This window comes from Staurois parvus, unplaced genomic scaffold (genome assembly GCF_062004578.1).
Source record: "Staurois parvus isolate SC_StPar_1 unplaced genomic scaffold, SC_StPar_1.0 ptg000723l, whole genome shotgun sequence".
Taxonomy (NCBI): Eukaryota; Metazoa; Chordata; class Amphibia; order Anura; family Ranidae; genus Staurois; species Staurois parvus.
The window spans coordinates 249,272-270,803 of NW_028318519.1; the positions used below are offsets into that span (position 1 = coordinate 249,272).

Sequence of the window (21,532 nt, forward strand, 5' to 3'; positions counted from 1 at the left end):
GGGGGTAAAAGTGTCCGGACAGGAAGTGGTTAATAGCAAAAAGTCCAAAATATAGTTTTTTTTCTGAAAATTGTCGGTCTTTTTTTGCTTATAGCGCCAAAAATGAAAAAACTCACAGGCGATCAAATACCACCGAAAGAAAGCTCAATTTGTGGGAAAAAAGGCATAAATTTATTTTGAGTGCAGCGTTGCTTGACCGCGCAATTGTCAGTCAAAGTAACTCAACGCCATAAATGCAAAAACCGGCCTGGTTATGAAGGGGGGGAAATCCTCAGGAGAACAAGTGGTTAATCTAGAATTAAAAAAATGCGCATCATGTATACAATCTGCAGTCGCTTAGCATCTCTACCCTGGTGATTTGACAATGGACATCTTCAATTATGTAACAAGAACTATGAACACCTGTCCCAGACATCATGCCCCCACTGGATTGGATAATTAAATTAGAATTAGAAAAATGTGCATCATGTATACAATCTGCAGGGGGCATAACATCTCTACCCTGGTGATTTGACAATGGACACCTTCAATTATGTAACAAGAACTATGAACACCTGCCCCAGACATCATGCCCCCACTGCATTGGATAATTAAATTAGAATTAGAAAAATGTGCATCATGTATACAATCTGCAGTTACAGTATCTGAAAGAAATGCCAATATTTTTGGCCATGACTGTATGTAATTAGAACATGGTGGTTTCCGAAACGTTTACACCGCTTGAATGAGCCGTGAAATTTCTTCAGCATTACAGAACAAGTCCAGTTGAATGCGAATAACTACTAGCAGATTTACCATGACCTGGAGAACTGAGAACCTTCTCAGATGTCTCACAAAGAAAATTGGCTGGAAGAGTTACCAATACCCATCTCCTAACATCATCTCTTTTCAAAACAGGTATTTTATCCCATTCCCAAAAAATGTCTGTACATTGCACCCATCCTTTACTCATGTCTAGGTAAAATTACGACAAATTTGCCAATTTATAGATCTAAAAAATGGAAGTGTCTCCTGAAAATTGGGACATTTAAGAAGTTTTGCTCCACCAAGTTTGGGGAAAACTCTTTAATATACCCACATTTTTCCTGTTTGGTAATTATATTTCTTCATCTTTACATTTCCATACAGATCTGCTGACAATCTCACAATTTCGTGATCAGGTTCTCAGAATTGGATGTTTTTATGTAGATTGGATATCTCCTTTCAGGTCATATTTAAAAAAAAAATGTAGATCACTTGATTGATTTCTAAATCGATTTGCTCAAGTGACTTTACATGGCAGCTGTTGTTCACTCCTACCCCTCCCTGGTTATACTGGATTCCAACTTAGGGCCTTACCTTGTCCAAACCTGGCCGTCCTATAGACCTCTTCTGCTCCTTTGTACCCCAACATCCGGCAAACCACATCCCCATCCTTCTTATCCCAGCCGTCATCACAGACTGTCCCCCAACGCTTTTCATGATATACTTCCACCCGGCCTTCATGGGGACCAGAGCCATTCACCAGCCGCACCACGCCTTCTTCTGCTGACCCTGCAAGACCACATGGTGACATGGTGACACGTGTCAAACATAGAACATTGTGATGCAAATGTAACAAAATTCAAAGATTTTGCAGCACGACCTCTCAAGTTTACCAAATTAAATGTACTATATTGCAGCTTGCCAATCCTTAGATGTGGAGACCTCATTAGTTTACATTTGACAGATCTTTTACTTTGCACATGGTGATCCTGCCAGTGCCACACATCCTGTCCTGAGAGACACCACACACTGTTCTGTATCTGTAGAAGAGCACCCAGTGCCGGGACATGGTCATCCAGTACTCAGGGCAATTGTGTCAAACTGCAAACCCCCCCTCTATAGGATTGGTAGTGATGTCGATGTCACTACGTTTGTCAGCCTTGTAACAGAAGCAACTGGCACAAGGATCCCACATCCCTGCAATAAACCATTGCGCCCAGGGCAGCCATCCCTACTGCCCACCCCTTTTCCTGGTCCTTGGACAGGACTACACTGTCTCCCTTAGAGTCTCACTTGGAGAGGACTACGGAACACCTCCCAGTCTTATATTCTTTATAATATCAAACTAAGGGGAAGTCCCCTTTCAGATTATTATTATTATTATACAGTATTTATAAAGCACCAATAGTTTGCTCAGCGCTGTACATTACAAAGGGGGACAGAACATGTGACAGAATAATACCAATACAATGCAAAACATGAGGGGATTGAGGGCCCTGCTCTTTCGAGCTTACAATCTAGGAGGGAGGGGATGGTGGTACAGGAGGAGATAGCTGTGGGGGATGGAGTGGTAGGAAGAATGGAGGAGGTCGGCAAGTTAGCAGGGGGTGGGGTAGGCTTCTCTGAAGAGATGGGTTTTCAGGGTGCGCCTAAAGGAGAGGAGAGTAGGTGATAATCTGATGGGTTGGGGCAGGGAGTTCCAGAGGATGGGTGACACCCTGGAGAAGTCCTGGAGGCGGGCATGGGAGGAGGAGACCAGGGAACTAGAGAGAAGGAGGTCTTGTGAGGAGCGGAGTGTGCGTGCTGGGCGGTACTTGGATATTAGGTCAGTGATGTAGTTCGGGGCAGTATGGTGGACAGCTTTGTACGTCAGTGTTAGGATTTTGAATTTGATCCGTTGCGCAATCGGAAGCCAGTGGAGGGATTGGCAGAGGAAGGTGGCGGAGACGGAGCGGTTGAAAAGGTGAATGAGTCTGGCAGCCGTGTTCAGGATCGACTGAAGCGGGGATAGCCAGCGGCGAGGCAGGCCAGTGAGGAGGGAGTTGCAGTAGTCGAGTCGTGATATGATGAGGGAGTGGATGAGCTGTTTAGTGGTTTCTGGAGTTAGATGGTGCGGACCTGTCAGCGGATCTGCCTGCTCAGCGGGGGATCTCTGCGCTGATTCCCCCTGAGCAGGCGGATGACAGGTCTGTGTCCATTCCGCTGCTGTAGAGCGCTGACACTGCCCGCTGTCTTCTATGGGGTATTCGGATGGAAATGGATCGCCTGTCCATTTCCATCCAACTGCCATCCGATCCGATCCACCAGATGGATCCCCATCCGTCTGTTTATGGTGTACAGAATCGGATGCTGGCGGGTGTCAGCGGACACTTGGATGGTCCGATCGGGTCCGTCTGAAAAACTGACAGGAGGACCAGATCGGACCATCAGTGTGAAAGCGGCATAAGGGTCCTGTAGTCCCCATAGATAGCTGACAACAATGTCATTGAAAATAGTCATCAGAGGCAGAGAATGCAGGGAGTTATCAGGTCACAAGATCTACAGGTACTTATTGAACAGACATAACAAAACACTTGCAACGGTATATAAAGCATGCCAAAAAGAAGCCAATCAGAGAAATTTATAGTTAGGTTTTACACGCCCCTTTAAAAAATTGTTATGCAAGAATTTTAAAAAGTCACTTAATTTTTTTTAGAAATAACTGCAAGTTGCAGGTGCACATACTTGTGGGATTTTTAGATCGTCTGCTTTCCCAGGAGGCAATGATGAGCCACAATTATGTTATAAAGGAAGCTGCCTGAGAGTGAAGTCTAAAGCAATTTTTTTTTATTAAATAGTTTATTCTTTTTATCTTTTGATGAGTTTTTTGCAGAGGGAGTTGAGGTCCCAGACAAGATCCACTTCAGAATGTATTTAGGCATTTAGGCAAAAACTTTTTTCTTTAGCTTTAAATAGAGTAGGAAAGGGTTAGACCCAGGGGCGGACTGACCATTTGGGAACTCGGGCACTGCCCGAGGGCCCGAGGTCAGTAAGGGGCCCCATGAGATGCCCCTGGTACCTTTTTCATAGGCTTTTTTGAGTTTGGGCAAGGACACAGGGGCCCCATGATCCCCTATTGCCCGGGGGCCCCATGAGTTGTCAGTCCGCCCCTGGTTAGATCCTCTATTAGGTTTTCATTTCTGTTGGTGTCCCCATTGGGGACATTCACTTCTCTATTTTACTTGGTAAGGCAGAAATGTATGGGAAATCCAACATTTTTCTAGTTGTCACCAGAGCAAGAGGTGAGGGCATATCCTTCAAGAAGAACATATTTTGGTTACAGCTGTTCCGCAATACAAGTGTTGGTAGAGCACTGGACCCCAGAGGTAGTAAAGGTCAGGTTTGGAACCCAAGTTTTAGAGGCTGATCTCTGTCAACCTGGGTAGCCTTTGGGGTCCCCAAAGTAGTTTAAAGAATATAAAAAGAATGGAAATGCCAAAGATCTAATGTAAGTCCAATAAGTCTTTATTATACCTTACCAGAAGTCAGAAGAAGAAGCCAACTGGTGACACAACTTGCAAAGTGAAACAGTAATTTTTTATATTACATTCTGTTGTCCAACATTTTCTTCTAGCATCTAAAGCCGGGTATACACGGATCAAAATTTGGCCAGTTCAGCAGGAATTGGCTGAATTTCAACATGTGCATACCCCTCTCTGTTTAATAGAAGACAGACATTAGACCAGCTTCTGTCCAATGGTCCTGCTGGAAAACCAGCTTTCGATCAGCCACTGCAGCCAAAGGCTGATCCTTGTATTCTGACAGGAGGAAGTTCCCGCTGTCAGAATACAGTAGCTTGGTGGAAATTCCTGCATTGTGTGGATGCTAGATTCTGGGAAGTTTTTAAATTCTGATTAACCCTTTGAGGACCGTAAGATTTTGGAACGCCAAAAGAATCAGTTTTTTTGTTTTTAAAGTTCGTACACTTCAGTTGCTGTAACTAAGCCATTTCATGAAATAATTGACAAAAAGCTAGATCCATTTGTTGTTTGTTGATAAGAACTAATATTTTGACTCAAACCAAAAAAAAAAGAGTTTTAAGTTCTTAATCAGATGATACACGCAATTAAAAACATGGGACAAATATGTCCCTTGGTCCTCAAAGGGTTAAGGGGGAGTTTTGAGCCCCCGAAACAAGTTTTCTTCTTCTTTTGGCTTCTTGTCATCTGCAATAAAAATGTAATAGACTTACATTAGATCTGTGGCACTCAACCTCTTTAACTGTCCCACACTTTGGGGAGATTTCCGCTCATTTCCTGTTGTGTTTACAGCAAATAAATAACCTGATGGTGATTTTAATCCTTTACTAGTCTCTCCAAAACTAAAACAAATGTTCTTCTTATACATACAGAAGTTTCACTTTAATTTTTAATGAATATGTTTTGTTCCCAGGGGACAAAGTATATTTTGTGCTTTGTCTAATCCTCTTGTGTGGTGTCTAAAGGAGGCCATACATAGATCGTCCGGTTCAGCATTGACCAGCCGGATTTCGATCCATGCATGGGCAGGGAGGTTATATAGAAGTGTATTATTATTATAGGTAATTATATAGTGCCATCAATTTACGCAGCACTTTACATATATATTGTACATTCACATCAATCTACCTATTGACAACTCATGGGGCCCCCGGGCAATAGGGGATCATGGGGCCCCTGTGTCCTCGCCCACACTCAAACAACACCCAAAAAAGCCTATGAAAGGTACCAGGGGTATTTCATGGGGCCCCCTATTGACCCGGGCCCTCAGGCATTGCCCGAGTGCCTGAATGGTAAGTCCAACCCTGCTATTGATTGGTTCAGCATTGACCAGCCGGATTTCGATCCATGCATGGGCAAGGAGGTTGTATAGAAGTGTATTATTATTATTATAGGTAATTATATAGTGCCATCAATTTACGCAGCACTTTACATATATATTGTACATTCACATCAATCTACCTATTGACAACTCATGGGGCCCCCGGGCAATAGGGGATCATGGGGCCCTTGTGTCCTCGCCCACACTCAAACAACACCCAAAAAAGCCTATGAAAGGTACCAGGGGTATTTCATGGGGCCCCCTATTGACCCCGGGCCCTCGGGCATTGCCTGAGTGCCCGAATGGTAAGTCCAACCCTGCTATTGATTGATTTCTGTACAAACCGCCCTATTGAATTTTCACCACTCGATCAGCACTGTAGGCTATAACCTGTAATGCTGATCACTGTATTCTGATAGCAGGTAAGTCTATCCACTGTCAGAATACAATAGCTCAGCGGAGAGGATTCCGCTGGTTGAGTGAAAAAAATAGAGAGCTGCTTTCACAGATGGCACTATTTTCTGTCCACTTGCCCGAGACAAGCATCCCATGAGGAATGTAGGGTGAGGGGGTTTTGTCCATTCTCCATTCTCCATGTTCCAAGTGAGCAAGTACTTGGAAATGGAGAAAAGTGATGTCTGTCAAAGCAGCTGTCTCCTTGCTAGCTGCGTTGTTGGACAGCCATGACGGGAATGGGGGCACCTTATTCAACCTCAAAGGAAGATGGGACAAAGTACTACATGAACTTCGTTCCCAGTGGAATAGAACTAACTAAAAAAGTGTGAGTGAGACTTATTTTTAACACTTTTGGTTTACAAAGATGGTAATAGGGAATTCAGAATTTCTTATTCTGTAAAATTGTTCCAGGTCAGTTACCCCGACAATAACCCCTGAAGACGCGCGGGAGCGCAAAACGACGTTGGGTGAGTCAGTGCCAGAGGTCACGCTGCCATTCCTTGTTTGGTCTGGTGGCTTTCTCTGTAGGTTTGATACAGCGGCTTTGTATTTGTTTATTTGTAACTGAGATAATGCATCCATTCTTGTTTATATTAAATACTACACTATGAGGAGGTTTTCGTCTATTGGTGAATCCTTGCTGGTGTGAGTGCGTGTGACCCCAGGAGAGCTGGACGACAAAACGGATATTGATCCCTAGCCACACAGAGGAATATATCTTGGATCTTTGGAGAGAAAGAAAGCTACCATGTTATGAGCACAGATTACTGTTTTATTCATACACAGCAATTTGTCCAGTGAGTTTACACTTGACCGGGAGACTAAAGATGGCTTGATCCAGTCCCACTAAACCAATACCTAACCCTCATCCTTAACCCAAGTAACCACACTAACAACAAAAATGGAGTTAATATCCCAAAATCTGCCTTTTATTACAACCATCAATAAATAACATTTAAATAACAGAAACACAGTATAAACATACATTTTTTCAAGGTCCCAATAGGCATCAAGAAAAACTAATACCTGAGTCCTGCTTAACTAGGCCTACAGCTGCAACACCACCAACTCGGAGACACCACCACAGATACCCCCACCAGGACAACTGGAAGCCGTACCTCAGACGGGTTCCTACAAAGTGCCTTTTCTTGTGCCCACATTAACCAACGAGGACCTTGCACCCCATGGCACAACCACCACCAAGACAAACCATAAAACAGCGGGCGGGAGGGAAGTTTGCCTTGTGAAAACTCTCTTCAGACTGAAGACCCCCTGCCACACCCTGTCAGACCACCCCTGGTAGCTCCCCCCACTCCTTCCTTAAAACCATTTAGACTCCCCCTTATCTAATGGGACTCTCCTCTCCCAACCCCCTTTAACCCCTGTCATGCTGGCCCTTCGTTCAGGTCTTCTTTATTGTTACTCCGGGTCTTCCTTTATCTAGAGGTGGAGGCAATATCACCAAGAGCTTACAAATCACATGGTGGACACTATTATTTGTACACTGTTTTTGTTATCACGACATCATATTTGTTGAAAATTGGACACTGATGCACCTATTGGACTTTTTTGTTCACTGATTAATGCATGAAGTTATTTGTGCATATTTTCTATATGTATTGTAGCGCTGCGTTTTATTATGTGAGTTACCCAGACAGTACTGAAGCTGAAGGGGTCCACATAACTACTGCGAAATTGGGATTTTTAGAAGAATAACCATTATTTCTAATATGACAGGTGCACTTTAAATATACAGCATGTGAGAAAATGAAGAATGCATAGAAAACATGGGAAGGGCTACAGAAAGTTTACCATTGCTTTAAAATGAACTCATGACTAATGCCGGAGGCTCTGTACGATGTAATGGATACAGTGAACATAATTATAAGATTTCTTGTGATTCCCATTCATAAACAAATATGTGATTGGAGTGATTTGGGGCAATTTTGGCATGAAACTCACTGATTGGATAATTAAACGCTTTTGTTTTTTTTTTAAACGTACTACTCTTGGGACATGGCTTACATACTGAATGGTAGAAAATGAACATAGGTCCAACAAGATCAAGAGGAACTGCATCCCTGCTCAAGAATTTTACTTTCCGATTGATGCTTCTTTATGCAGGATAAACATACTCACAAACCCAACAAATCCTGCATTGTCCTATTTACTGCTCTTCTGTTATATGTCCTGTTCGGGGCCGCCACCTTGATCCTGGAGCCAACTGTCTCTTCCTTAATTGCACAGCTGGCTCCTTGATGATGCTCCTGTGATCCACCGCATATGCAGATGTGTTGAGAGCCTTGAATTTGACAACGTAATACTTCGGCTCCACAGCCTTTTGGGATGATGACATATTTATCTCAGGAGGTTGTGGGTGACCAATATATGACATCTTCCCTTAAGTAAGGAATGCAGAAGTGGAGACAAAATACATCATACTCTCTCAGGAAGCTAGGAAAAGTATTTGCTGAAAGAAAAAAATATCTCCAGTAGTGGAAAAAGGAGATTGTAGGGAGCAAAGAAGAAGCTGAGCTTATATAGTATGTGAAGGTCTGCTTTCAGCTTTTCTCAAATTCTGATGGTCTTCAGCTTATTATTATAACTTCTATGTGGATCCAGAGTAATGGGAAATACTACTGTGTTACCGGAGGAAGAGTTAGGATCAATGCCTAAATGCTTCTATATGTGGACACCCTTCCAGATGATGGAGTTCAGGTTTTTCCAGTAAAAGGTACTATTAATTCTACAGCATACAAAGATAGTTTAGACAGCAATTTATACGAATTACCGAAAATGGTTTTACTGGACAAACTTTATGGCTATATGTGTGCCTTGCTCCTTCTCCATATGCTATTAACCCTCAGCAGGGAGACATATTTAGTGGAAGAGTTTAGAGGGTGGAGGATATACCCTCCCTCTTTCCTACCCTATCAACCTCCCCAACCCCACCTGTACTCTCTTTCTTTCCCCATCCAACAACTATGCCTATAAGTTTTCTTGATCCATCTTTCCATCACCTAAAGTCAGAAAACCAACCCACACACTGACCACCACACTTCTAACATGCTTTTCTAGTAAGCTCAACTCCATGAATGTTAAATGTACTCTGTACTACCTATTATGTACAATATGTGTCAAAGAAGGACTACCTTTGAAACAATGGAGGTTCATTATATGATGATGTATTGTACTCAATGTGCGCGTTTTTGAATAAGGAATGCATAAAAAAGACATTGTAGGCAATAGCAGTCCACCATCTGTTCCTCTGTGTGAAAACCAGCTGTTTAAAGACATGGTTTGTCCACTTTGGTGTGGATGAACTCATGTGGCCTGCACAGACCCTTGACCTCAACCCATATTCTGAGCCAGGTATTCTCATTTTCCATCACTACCTGATCTCTCAATGCTCTTTTAGTTGAATGGACACATATTCCCTCAAATATTTTAGCCAATTGTATACTGCCAACCTTGTGGTAACAATTTGGTGAAGGATGTTTTTTCTCCAGCATAACTTTGCCTCGGTGTACCAAGCTAGCTCCACAAAGACATGGTTTGACTAGTTTAGTTTGGAAGAACTCAAGTGGTCTGCACAGAGCCTTGGCCAAAACGTTTATTCCAAGCCAGGTCTTCTCATTTAACATCAGTAGTTGACTTCACAAATGCTCTTTTAGCTGAACTGGCACACATTTCCACAGACACTGTTGACAATTGTGCTCTTCCAACCTTGTGGTAGCAGTTTAGGAAAGGATATTTTCTGTTCCAGCATGACTGTGTCCCCAGGGGCGGACTGACCATTTGGAATCTCGGGACTGCCCGATGGCCCGGGGTCAGTAGGGGGCCCATGAGATGCCCTGGTACCTTTTTCATAGGCTTTTTTAAGTTTGGGCAAGGACGCAGGGGCCCCATGATCCCCTATTGCCCGGGGGCCCCATGAGTTGTCAGTCCACCCCTGTGTGTCCCTGTGTACAAAGCTAACTCCAAAAAAGATATGGTTTGACCAGTTTGGTGTACAGGATCTGAGGAGGTCAAGCCTTGAGTTGAGTTTAATATTTCTAATGACATTATTCAGTATACGAATACCTTTTTTTTTTTTTTTCAAAGGCCTTCATGGATATTTTTTCTCAGCTATACAAGCAAACCAAGCTGTTCAGCAAAACTGAGAGTTACATGTGTTGGATCAAACCATATAACACTTCTGGAGAAGCTCTAAAATTGAACCGGTCCCCCTCAACGGGTGCCAGAAAATAACTCAAATTATAAACATACACAGTTGGGCCTCAAACCACAAGGTGAAAGTCTAACAAGATTTTATTAGTTTGCAATTCAACCATAAAAAACAGCCAACACATTTCAGGCAACAAACACTACCCCTTCATTAGGGCCTGGAATAAAGGAATCAACTCAATTCAAAGAACTCAAAACTGAAGCAGAAGGATCAGTGTTAAGAATCCGTATTCACTCTGAAAATCGTTTTGAACTCTGGACATATACTGTGGTCATCAGCAGGTCAAGCCCTGATGAAGGGGGGTGCTTACTGCCCCCCAAACTTGTTGGCTGTCTTTTATGATTGAACTGTAAAAAATCCACGAATATACCTGTGGATGTGGGTTCATCAAACCATTCTAACTATAGAACAAATGTATATACAGAAAATAGTGGAGATAGTTCTGAATTATTAAAATCTTGTTGAACTCTTTAACCCTATGGCTTGGTGCCTATTCGTGTATGTTTACATTTGGAGGGGTGCTTACCATGGCCAGCCCTAATTCATTTGGGTTAAACAAAAAGATATGGATTAAAGAGATATGGACTAATCCAAAGGAAAACCAAAAAGTTGATGTAAGTGCTTAAAATGTATTTAAACCTTCAGACTAAAGATGAGCTTGGGTGTCCTCCTAACTCTTCCCTATCTGAAACTCTGGCTTGCTCTATATTATAATTCAATGACCTGTGGGCTGGATCAGCAATGGGCGGGTTGTTGGTGACATTGGCACCCTTATATGGCCTATTTTAATCAATGCCCTAGAACTGAAATCCTACCAATGAGATGGGCAGGCTGGGCAGGAAAGGTCTAGATGTTGCTGAATGTCCTCCAGGAAATGAGATGGGTTCAGACTTGCTGCAGCTTCTAATGCACATTGTAAGAAGCTCACAGTGTGCAGTTAAATCAGAGTAAGTCATTGCAGTCCAGGAAAGGAACCGCCACAACTGTGCAAGTTTGAAGAGAAGGCTTTTAAAATCATTTTTAAAACAAGGAATTGTTGGTTTGATTGATTGTTGATGGAAGATCCGCCACGCTCCATCTCACTCACTCAGTATGCATCATGGATTTTAGCAATATTTGTGTACACAACCATTCACCCTATGCAGAAGAATGATAATAGCAGCAAACAGTAACATCAGCGTGCAATCCAGCCTCTGTGTCCAGCTGAGCGGAGAAAGCTGAACCTGTGTATATAAGACTCGGCCTGCTGGGAAAAACGACACATGGCGGCATGCAGCTGGTGAGTTAGAGGTCACCTCATTGACCTTTATCCCATAATACGGAACATCTGTGAGCGCCATTCATCATCCAATCAGTGACCAAGTCTTCATCCTGTTCCCCCGTGGTATATCACTATCTGCCGATTACACTGCTCACACAGATGTTCAGGCAAGTGCATGGGATCTGCGGTATGCAAATTACCTTTGTCCTAAATCCATGTTCTGCTAACTGAATATTGTGTTCGTAGCATGCTTGCTTAACCCTTTAAAAGCCAACACTACCCAAACTATCTCAGTTTTGATTGGGGGGGATGCTGAACTCCAGGCAGATATAAAAAATAAACTATTGATGCTCTGTATTATGTAATACATCATTAAGTAGTGTTGGGTACTGTGACATAAATGTGCAGATTTGAGTAGCTGAGAGGTGACCTGTAGCAATATGTAATCCTAAATGTAGTTTCAGTCCTTGTCATTAAAGAAATAAGGTATTCAGAGACAGATGGTCATCAATTAGCATCTGAAGGGACTAGCTTCCTCTGAAAGTGGCACCTGGGTGCTAATAAGATTTTTTCACCTATATGTAATCAGACTCTGCCATCTTCCTGAAGCTGAAAAGAGAAGCGCAGACGTTTCGGCTTCATGACACCAGGGGGGGCCCGAGCTGTCTACAGAGCTCCAAAAGTTTATACATACATCAAAGGAGTATGTTTCATCCCTCATAAAAGCTAAAATATTGGTTGCAGAGAGATGAAAATACTTCCTTCTGATGGGGCACTCTGTAGGCTACATCAGCATATAAAAACTATATTTGCGGCCTATGCAGAATGACAGGAAAATGCAGGAAATGGTTATGTGGCGCTGGAGTGCGAACTGATGTGCTGGTGTCGGAAATTCAATCCCCGACTTGGTGATTCAAGCCGGTCTTGGTCCAATTGACTTTGGGCAGTTCGGCACCCAGAACAGCCTGTGGGCGGGTACAGGAACACCCCCCAGAGTCAATTGGCTAAGAACTCATGTCCAGCCTACGTCCATATCCCCATAAATTGAGTACACGGGCATTTGGGCAGGGTAATTCGCATGGAGCTGGTTCTATTTGACTGACGGATTGCTGACTCTCTGACTTGCTACAGTCGCAGGATAAATCTTGGTAAAAGTTTTATTTCTGTTTATTCCCATTTATTTTATAGTGAATAGTCATTTGTGTGTCTTCTTGTATTTTTTGTATTTTCTGTAACTTTTTATACTTTGTACATATTTTATGCACTTCCCATTTCGGGATATTTAATGTTAAAATTAATAAGTGACTTCTTTGTATTTAAGCACGGGCCCATATCTCAGGAGAGATTAGATTGGAGAGATTAGATTGTATTGTATTTTAGTGCCTTTATTTGCTCGGTCAAGTTCATTGCCAATCTGCATGCAATTGCACTGCGTGTGGGCAGATTGCGTGCAGATTGTAAAGGTAGCAGATCTGCCAGACGGATATCCCTTCCACTGCCACATATGGCACTTTTTTGGGGGGACAGGTACCTGCTCTGACTTCTGATCAGATTGCCGTGTCAATGTTCAGCCCCTCCTCCTTCCCACCACAGCCAACTCGGACCCATCACAAGTCCCAGAAGACTGGGATCACTCAAAGCACAGTGTGGCTTGTGCATGTGCAGTAGGAAACTGGCTGTGAAGCTGGAAGGCTTCACTGCTGGTACCTTTTACCCAAGATGCCAGTGCCTGTACCAAGCTGTCTGAAGAATCGGCTTGGGGTGAGGACATCTCTGGATCTCTGGACAGGTAAGTTTCCTTAAATTGAAAGTCAGCAGCTACAGTATTTGGGAGGAGCTCCTCTTAAAATCTGAGATAAAATAACCCATAGCTTTTTTTCAAACTTTTTTTTTAATTCACAAAAAACGCTATTAGGCTACGTTCACACTAGCCTTGTGTGCAGGCGGCAGAGAGGCGTTTTTGCAAGCGTTTTTACCGCTTCCCAAACGCCTCTGCCAACTCTGCACATTACAGCACATGGTGCTGTTCTAACGGGAGCGTTTGTGTCGCGTCGCGTTGCGTCGCGGCAAAACGGACGCCTCTGGACGAGTCAGGAGGCTTTGAAGCGTCTATGGTGCCCCTCCGCAAACGCCCGGCCGGCGTTTGCGGTGCGGTTGCGACGCGGTTGCGGGGCGTTTGCGGAGCGGTAACACCACTCAAACTGCATTATAGGCGTTTGTGGGGCGTTATTAACGCTCGGCAAACGCCTAGCAACCGCCGCTAAACCGCGCATGCGGCGTTTGCGGAGCGTTTGCCGAGCGTTAAAAACGCTCAGCAAACGCCGGACCAACGCTTGCCAAACGCTATAGGGGCATTTGGCAAGCGTTGGCAAAACAGCCAAGTGTGAACGAGCCCTTAAAATAAAGCATGAGTTATTTCAGGGAAATGTGAGGTATTTTACTCTTCATGGCATAGATTCAATAAGGTGTTGAAAACATTCCTCAGAGATTTTGGTCCACATTGACATGATAGCATCATGCAGTTGCTGCAGATTTGTTGGCTGCACATCCACGATGTGAATCTCCCGTTCCACCACATCCCAAAGGTGCTCTATTGGATTGAGATATGGTGACTGTGGAGGCCATTGGAGTATAGTGAACTTATTGTCATGTTCCAGAAACCAGTTTGAGCTTTGTGATATGGTGCATTATCTTGCTGGAAGGAGCCATCAGAAGATGGGGACACTGTAGTCATAAAAGGGTGGATATGGTCAGCAACAATACTCAGGTAGGCCGCAGCATTTAAAAAAATGCTCAATTGGTACTAAGGGGCCCAAAGTGTGCCAATAAAATATCCCCAACTCCATTACACCAGCACCACCTGACTGAACCATTGATACTAGGTAGGATGGATCCATGCTTTTAAGTTGTTTATGCCAAATTCTGACCCTTCCATCTGAATGTCGCAGCTGAAATCGAGACTCATCAGACCAGGCAACATTTTTCCAATCTTCTATTGTCCAATTTTGGTGAGCCTGTGTGGATTGTAGTGTCTGTTTCCTGTTTAGCTGACAGGAGTGGCATCCGGTGTGGTCTTCTGCTGCTGTATCTGCTTCAAGGGTCGACATGTTGTTCATTCAGAGATTGTATTCTGCATACCTTGGTTGTAATGAGTGGTTATTTGAGTTACTGTTGCCTTTCTGTCATCTCGAACCAGTCTGCCCATTCTCCTCTGACATCAAGGAGGCATTTTCGTCCTCAAAACTGCTGGATTTTTCTCTTTTTCAGGCCATTCTCTGTAAACCCTAGAGATGATTGTGTGTGAAAATCCCAGTAAATCAGCAATTTTTGAAATACTCAGACCAGCCCATCTGGCACCAGCAACTATGCCACGTTCAAAGTTGCCTAAATCCTCTTTCTTCCCCATTCTGATGCTCGGTTTGAACTTCAAGCAAGTCATCTTCTCCACGTATAGATGCCTAAATGCTTTGAGTTGCTGCCATGTGATTGGCTGATTAGCAATTTTTGTTACCAGGCAATTGAACAGGTGTACCTAATAAAGAAGCTGGTAAGTGTATAAATCTTTCATAAGAAGACATGCACAGTTATTATGCTGGATAAATATAATTTTTTTGCATAAACAGGTTGTCTTGTTGTTCACCTTCACATAGATATCTAAAAAACTGTTTAAAGGATTTCAGATTGTGATAAATGGAAGATTTGTTCTAGTGGTTATGATTTGATCTGAACAGCTCTAATTGGCCTACAGAACACATCTTCCATACCACGTACATTCCGGCTGGATGTGGTCATAGCGGGAATGGGACACACGTGCGTTGCTGGTTCTTGACATTACGGTCTGACAGATGAAGTGCTACCCACCTGGGCAATTATTAGCCGGCAGAAGATTCATCAAGGTGACATTTTACATATATCTCGAGTTTTTGTCTTGCTGTCTTCCCTAAGGATATTTACTTACATGAAGTAAGCTCATTGCTGGCCATACATGTGCAAATGATTTGGTTCAGTCTTCACCTCTGTAAAATTTACAAAATACACCCCTTCTTAACCTATGGCACCACCAAGCTATTCATTTATGGCCTTGGTATTTCTCACCTTGACTTTTACAATGTTGACCTACCTCTACACAGACTATACTTCCTTCAGTCCATCAAGAATTCTGCTACTAGACTCTTCCACCTCACCAACTGCCCATTGTCATCCACCCTCTCCGCCAATCCTTCACTGGCTTCCACTTACCCAACAGATACAATTAAAATACTAACAGTGTAGGCAGGTGAAAGTATTCTTCCAAGCTGTAGATGGTACTGTGCTATTGTTACAGGTGGAAAGGAGTCTGATAAGAGAATTGTCCCCTTATAGACTACATCAAAGTCTCAAAGAAGACAGATGTCTGATTGAATGCTGAAATCTCTCGAGATCTCAGGCAGCCATCTTGATGGGGCACCTTATATAAAGGATCTCCGGTGTGCCTGGAGCAAGTGATAGGTCAGGGACAGGCACCCACTGGTTAGGAAAAGAGAACAGTTTAGGGAAAGGTTCCTGGTGAGTAGGGCCAGAAGAGTGACAACTTCTGCATTAAGGGAACCACTCAATACCCAGAATACGAACGTGGGGCTCTCCCTAATGATGCAGTGCCATTCCGGTGCGCCACTAACTGCCACACCTCCAGAAGAATTCTGGTATTACAGGTCCAAGCTTGGCAACACTTTGTTAACACAAATCCTTGCATTGCCTTATATCAGTGCTTTCAGAATTGTCATCACTCTTTACAGTGGTACTGTATATAATAATAAAAGATAATTGATAGCAATATAAGGCTGTGTGATCTCTCCCTGATGGGGTATCCTGGGCCTAAGGCCTACCTACAACAACATACAAAGCCATCCACAGCCCTGCCCTGAGTTTCTTTACGTTCATCTCAAAATATCCCCTAACCATCCTCTCTGCTCCATCTGAGACCTCCTGCTTACTAGCTCTCTTGGCAACTCCCGTGCTGCTCCAGAACTTCTCCAGAACCTCTCCCATCTTCCCCTCCCCAATCTGTTTGGCTATCTCCTACTCTACCCATCTTTGGGAGAACCCTAAAAACTCATCTCTTCAGGGAATCCTGAAACATTCCCTTAACCTATCCTTCCTATACCTAACAACTGAACTTCTACTTTCCCCATCAGCTCATCCTCCACTTGACCCTCCCATCATATTGTAAGATCTCATTAGCAGGGTCCTCCTAACACTCTTGTATTGAATTGTATTTTAACTGTACTGTCTCAATTCATTTTGTAAAGCCCTACATAAGCTGTTGGTGCTAAATAAATCCTGTAGAATTATAATAATAAAATAATAATAATAATTAAACAATAATGATTTACTCTAATTATTATAATAGTTTTGTTTGAAACCGATGTCAGATGTAAGGTAGATGTTGATGGGAAAGGATTGAAGAGCAAAAAACAAAGAATAGAGATAGGGGGACTTGTTCAAGTAATGCATTTCAACACCAATTTTACTTATTTTATCACAAACAAATAAAATAATGTATATGAGATGTAGGGTAGTGGACTGGTGTAGTATATTTTTGTTCTATTTGCATGCCGTGTCTGCTGAATTATGTGGAATGTTACTTGGCTTCAAAATCTGCCTTACGCATGCTGGAGCTGTGTTGAGCCTGGAAGGAGGCCAATGACTGTTGACATCAGATGTGGGCAAACTCTGCAGAGGTGTTCCAAAACAGGATAAACTATAAGGCCAAACGTTTAAGGGCACCTGACCACCACATCTACAGTATAATAGTTTGGTGGACATCCCATTTCAAAGCCTGGCCATGAGTTGCCTTCCTTTGTGGCTATTACAGCCTCTACTCCAATATATTTTCAGTGAGAATTTGTGTCCATTTGTGGGGACAGTTACTGATGTTGGAAAAGGAGACCTGCCAAACAATCAGCATTCCAGTTCATCACAAAAGTGTTCAGCAGGGTTGAGGTCCAGGCATTGTGCAGGACACTCAAGTTTCTCCACACCAAATTGGTCAAACCATGTCTTTATGGAGCTGGTTTTGTGCACAGGGGCACAGTCATGCTGGAACAAAAAGAACCTAACCTAAACTGTTACCACAAGGTTGGAAGCATAGAATTGTCTTTGTATGATGTTGCATTAACAGTACCCTTCACTGGAGATACCGATACTCAATAATGTTTGGCCATAGGTGTTATGGTCAGGCATCCACATGTTGGATATGCGATATAGTGCACGTGAAGAAGGACAGGGTAGTAGCACATGGTGAGACCAGGGGCGGACTGACCATTTGGAAACTCGGGCTCTGCCCGAGGGCCCGGGGTCAGTAGGGGGCCCCATAAGATGCCTCTGGTACCTTTTTCATAGGCTTTTTTGAGTTTGGGCAAGGACACAGAGGCCCCATGATCCCCTATTGCCCGGGGGCCCCATGAGTTGTCAGTCCACCCCTGGGTGAGACCCAACACTTGGTTTAGGAAACTACACGGTAGAAGTTGTACCTTCCCATATTTTTTAAGGATTTCAATTTTGACTACGCTTCACCAATTCAGAAATTATGCAGAAAAAGATGGACAGGTGTTGCTACCTTTTAAAGTTTGCTCACATCTATGCATATTTAAGCCCTGCAGTACACATTCCCCAATCTAATGAAAGCATCCAAATCATCCACTGAGGCTCAAGGGTGGGATTGGTGGGCAAAGCTAAGCTCCAGAGGCGGGGCATAGCCTTTTTTGCAGAATACAGAACACAAATCTCATAGTGACTGAGTGTGAAAAGCATTTATTGATAGTTTTTTATGATGTGGGTTTAATAACACCTTAAAAAGGAGCTCCAGTTACAATATAAAAAAAAGTCAGCAGCTACAAAAACTGTGGCTGCTGACTCTTAAAAACAGACACTCACCTGTCCCTCGATCCCGTGGTGTACTCACCACAGCTGGTTTCACCGGCCATCCTCTCTCTCTGGCTCCGGCATCCTCAATGTGCCCACTGCACACGCGCAAGTAGTGCTGTGCTTTCTGAATGGTCCCATACAGGGACGGACTGACAACTTATGGGGCCCCTGGGCAATAGGGGATCATGGGGTCCCTGTGTCCTTTCCCAAGCTCAAAAAAGCCTATGAAAAAGGTACCAGGGGCATCTCATGGGGCCCCCTACTGACCCCAGGCCCTCGGGCAGTGCCCGAGTTTTCAAATGGTCAGTCCGCCCCTGGTCCCGTAGTATTCTGGGACCTGTCACGTGTGGGGCAGAGGACTACAGGGAGGGAAACTTCCACTTCTGATTGCCTATGCGATTGCAGCGGAAGTAGGAGTGGGTACCTTTCAAAATCGGGTACCCCCTCTCCAAAGGTGCCAATCCTTAATGGGGAGCAGGGGACAATACCTTAAAGTGGAACTTCCCCTTTTGGGCGGAGTTCCGCTTTAAAAGCGATTCCGCAATCGAACCCAATCAAATGAGAATGTTTTCTCAATTCACATTAATCTGAGTTCTGTGTAATTCACAGCAGCAAAAATCCAGAGAGCAACTGGGAATGTATTTCCAGAAGTCTGTGTCACTTTCTGCTTCCCGATTCACAAATCACACAATTTTCAAGGCACATTTTAATGTGGATCAAGGCTTTGAGAAACATTTCAGTACTCCCATTTTCTAACAGGCGTTAGAATGTGAAAGAAAGTGAGAAATCTGCAGCAGGGGTTTAGGATCCCCCTTTCCCACAAGCATGGGTTCTCAGATCTCCAACTAAAGTTCCAAAAATCAATCAAGTTAGACCATAGGAGAATCAGGATGAATACTGTAGCCTTGAGTAGGTACACGTCCCGTATAATCTCAAGGCTTCATATTCAATTATGACTGGAGTGTACCTTTAGTGTGTTACACATATTCTTCAGGATTCTCAGGGTTAAGTCTAAAGGACAACACCCTATTAGTAAAAACAACATCCTATTGGATGGACAAATTGTCCTGCCAATTTTTCTTAAAGATCGCCAACAGCTCGTAAAAGTAGCTTAGTTTTGGGATCTCAACGGGACCCATAAAACTGTCTTGTGTTCAGTGACGCCAGATTAGCACTAATGAGTCCTGAAATAGCTGTGTACTTCCCAGTACAGGTGCTACGGCTGAATTGTGCACAAAAGTTTACTCATCAGTAGTAAAAGTGCCAACAAGGGACCTAATAAACCCTTCAGTAAGACTTTAACGATAAGTATACAAGTCTGACCATTGACCCCATGAAATATCAGTTTGTGAAGCCAATGTTCCGAAGATCGGCTCAAATTTTCTGAATGGATGACTGGTGAAAACATCTCTGTCCATAGGCAGGAGTCAGCTCAGTGAGTATGTAGACTACAAGTCTTAACATACCTACCTCCAAGTGACAAAATATATGGTTCCACTTTGTGAACTTACCACGAACCAGGATTTCGTCAGTTTTTGAGGGACTTACAGGAATTTTCCATAACATTGGGAGAAAGGCAAGAAATAAGAAAAGAATCACACAGAAGAGACCTAAATAAGTGTTATAGCAGTGGTGTATTTAGGTTTTGTGCTGACCTAGGCAACACAAAAATCGGTGCCCCCCGCAGAGAGAGCCTGACATTGACCAACAACACCATTGACTCCCTCCCGAGAGAGCCTTCCACTACCAGTGCCCCACATACACCAGCCACCATCCCCCATGGCGAGAGAGAGAGACACTCACCTTCACAGCTGCGGACATCCCCAGGAACGAGAGCTGGGCTGTGTATACACCGTCATGAAACCCGCAACCTCTCTCGGAACCCACCAGGTTCCCATGCCGTGTGTGTCCCTTCTTCCAAGAGGCAGTGCTGCCCCCCCTGAAAAATGCTGCCCTAGGCAAATGCCTTGTTTGCCTTGTGGTAAATACACCCCTGTGTAATAGTCTAAAAATAAAAACTTGAGGTTTTATATACTTGAAATCAGATCTTTGAGAGATAGAATTTGTGATCTCACATCTGTAACATTTCAATAAACCCAGCTGGGGGTCAAGTAACCTGATATAGAGCTTGTGATGAATGCATCTATCTCAGCACAGATATGGCGGGTGGTCCTTCTTGATGCCTGGCTAGATATTCTGGATGATGGCATACCTGGTAGAATGGAGATCCGGGTACGTAATAAAAGAAACAAAAAATGGCAGCAGAGGCATCCATGTTTTAAGACGAGACCTTTTTTTTAGCGCCTCTTTAGTCACAAGTGCCTCTGCTGACATCATCTCCATTTTTGGGGGCTAAAGTCTCTAACTTCATTGCATACCAAGATCCTAATATGAAATCATCCCAAACAGCGCAAATAATTAAAAAATATTAAATCATAAAAATAAATAAATAAAAAAAAAAAATTATGATTTATTATTTTTATTTATTTTTATGAATTAATATTTATTTTTATGATTTAATATGTTTTAATTATTTGCGCTGTTTGTGATGTTTTCATATAGTTTGATGTAGATTGCACTTATTGGGCCAGGTATACCATCATCCAGAATATCTCGACGAATACTGTCAGGTAGACATTTGCAGTTCATTTCATTCCGAATCGAAATTCGGATGACATTTTTGTTATTTGGTAATTCAGTTGTATCTGAATTTCCGAATTACAATACTACACAAATTTAAACAAATCTGCGATAACAAAACATGGGGACACTGTTATGGGGGAACCTGATGTATGGGGGCACTGTGATGGGGACAACTGTCATAAGGGGACACTGTGATGGGGACACCTGATGCATGGGGACAATGTGATGGGGGAACCCAATGCAGGCTGGTAGGGGCCCCAGTGCATTACTTTGTCTAGAGGATGCCACTAAGCTGGCACCACCTTCGGCCTTCCCTTCAGTCTTGCACAGTTGTACCGGCTCCTCTCCTGGACTGAAATGGCTTTCTCTGATGTCACTGCACACTGTGAGCTTCTCACAATGTGCATTAGAAGCTGCAGCAAGTCACATAGAGCCCGCCTCTTTCCTGGCTGGAG

The 21,532-nt window shown here is 43.4% G+C and overlaps 1 protein-coding gene across 1 annotated transcript in view; it reads right to left on the reverse strand.

Moving 5' to 3' along the window:
- Window positions 1-21,532, reverse strand: part of SCARA5 (scavenger receptor class A member 5) — a 537,618-nt gene that overhangs the window by 38,254 nt on the left and 477,832 nt on the right. Inside the window, exon 8 of the mRNA XM_089653868.1 lies at window positions 1,339-1,533. Coding sequence (XP_089509994.1) covers window positions 1,339-1,533 — 195 coding nt within the window. The remainder of the gene's footprint in view (window positions 1-1,338; window positions 1,534-21,532) is intronic.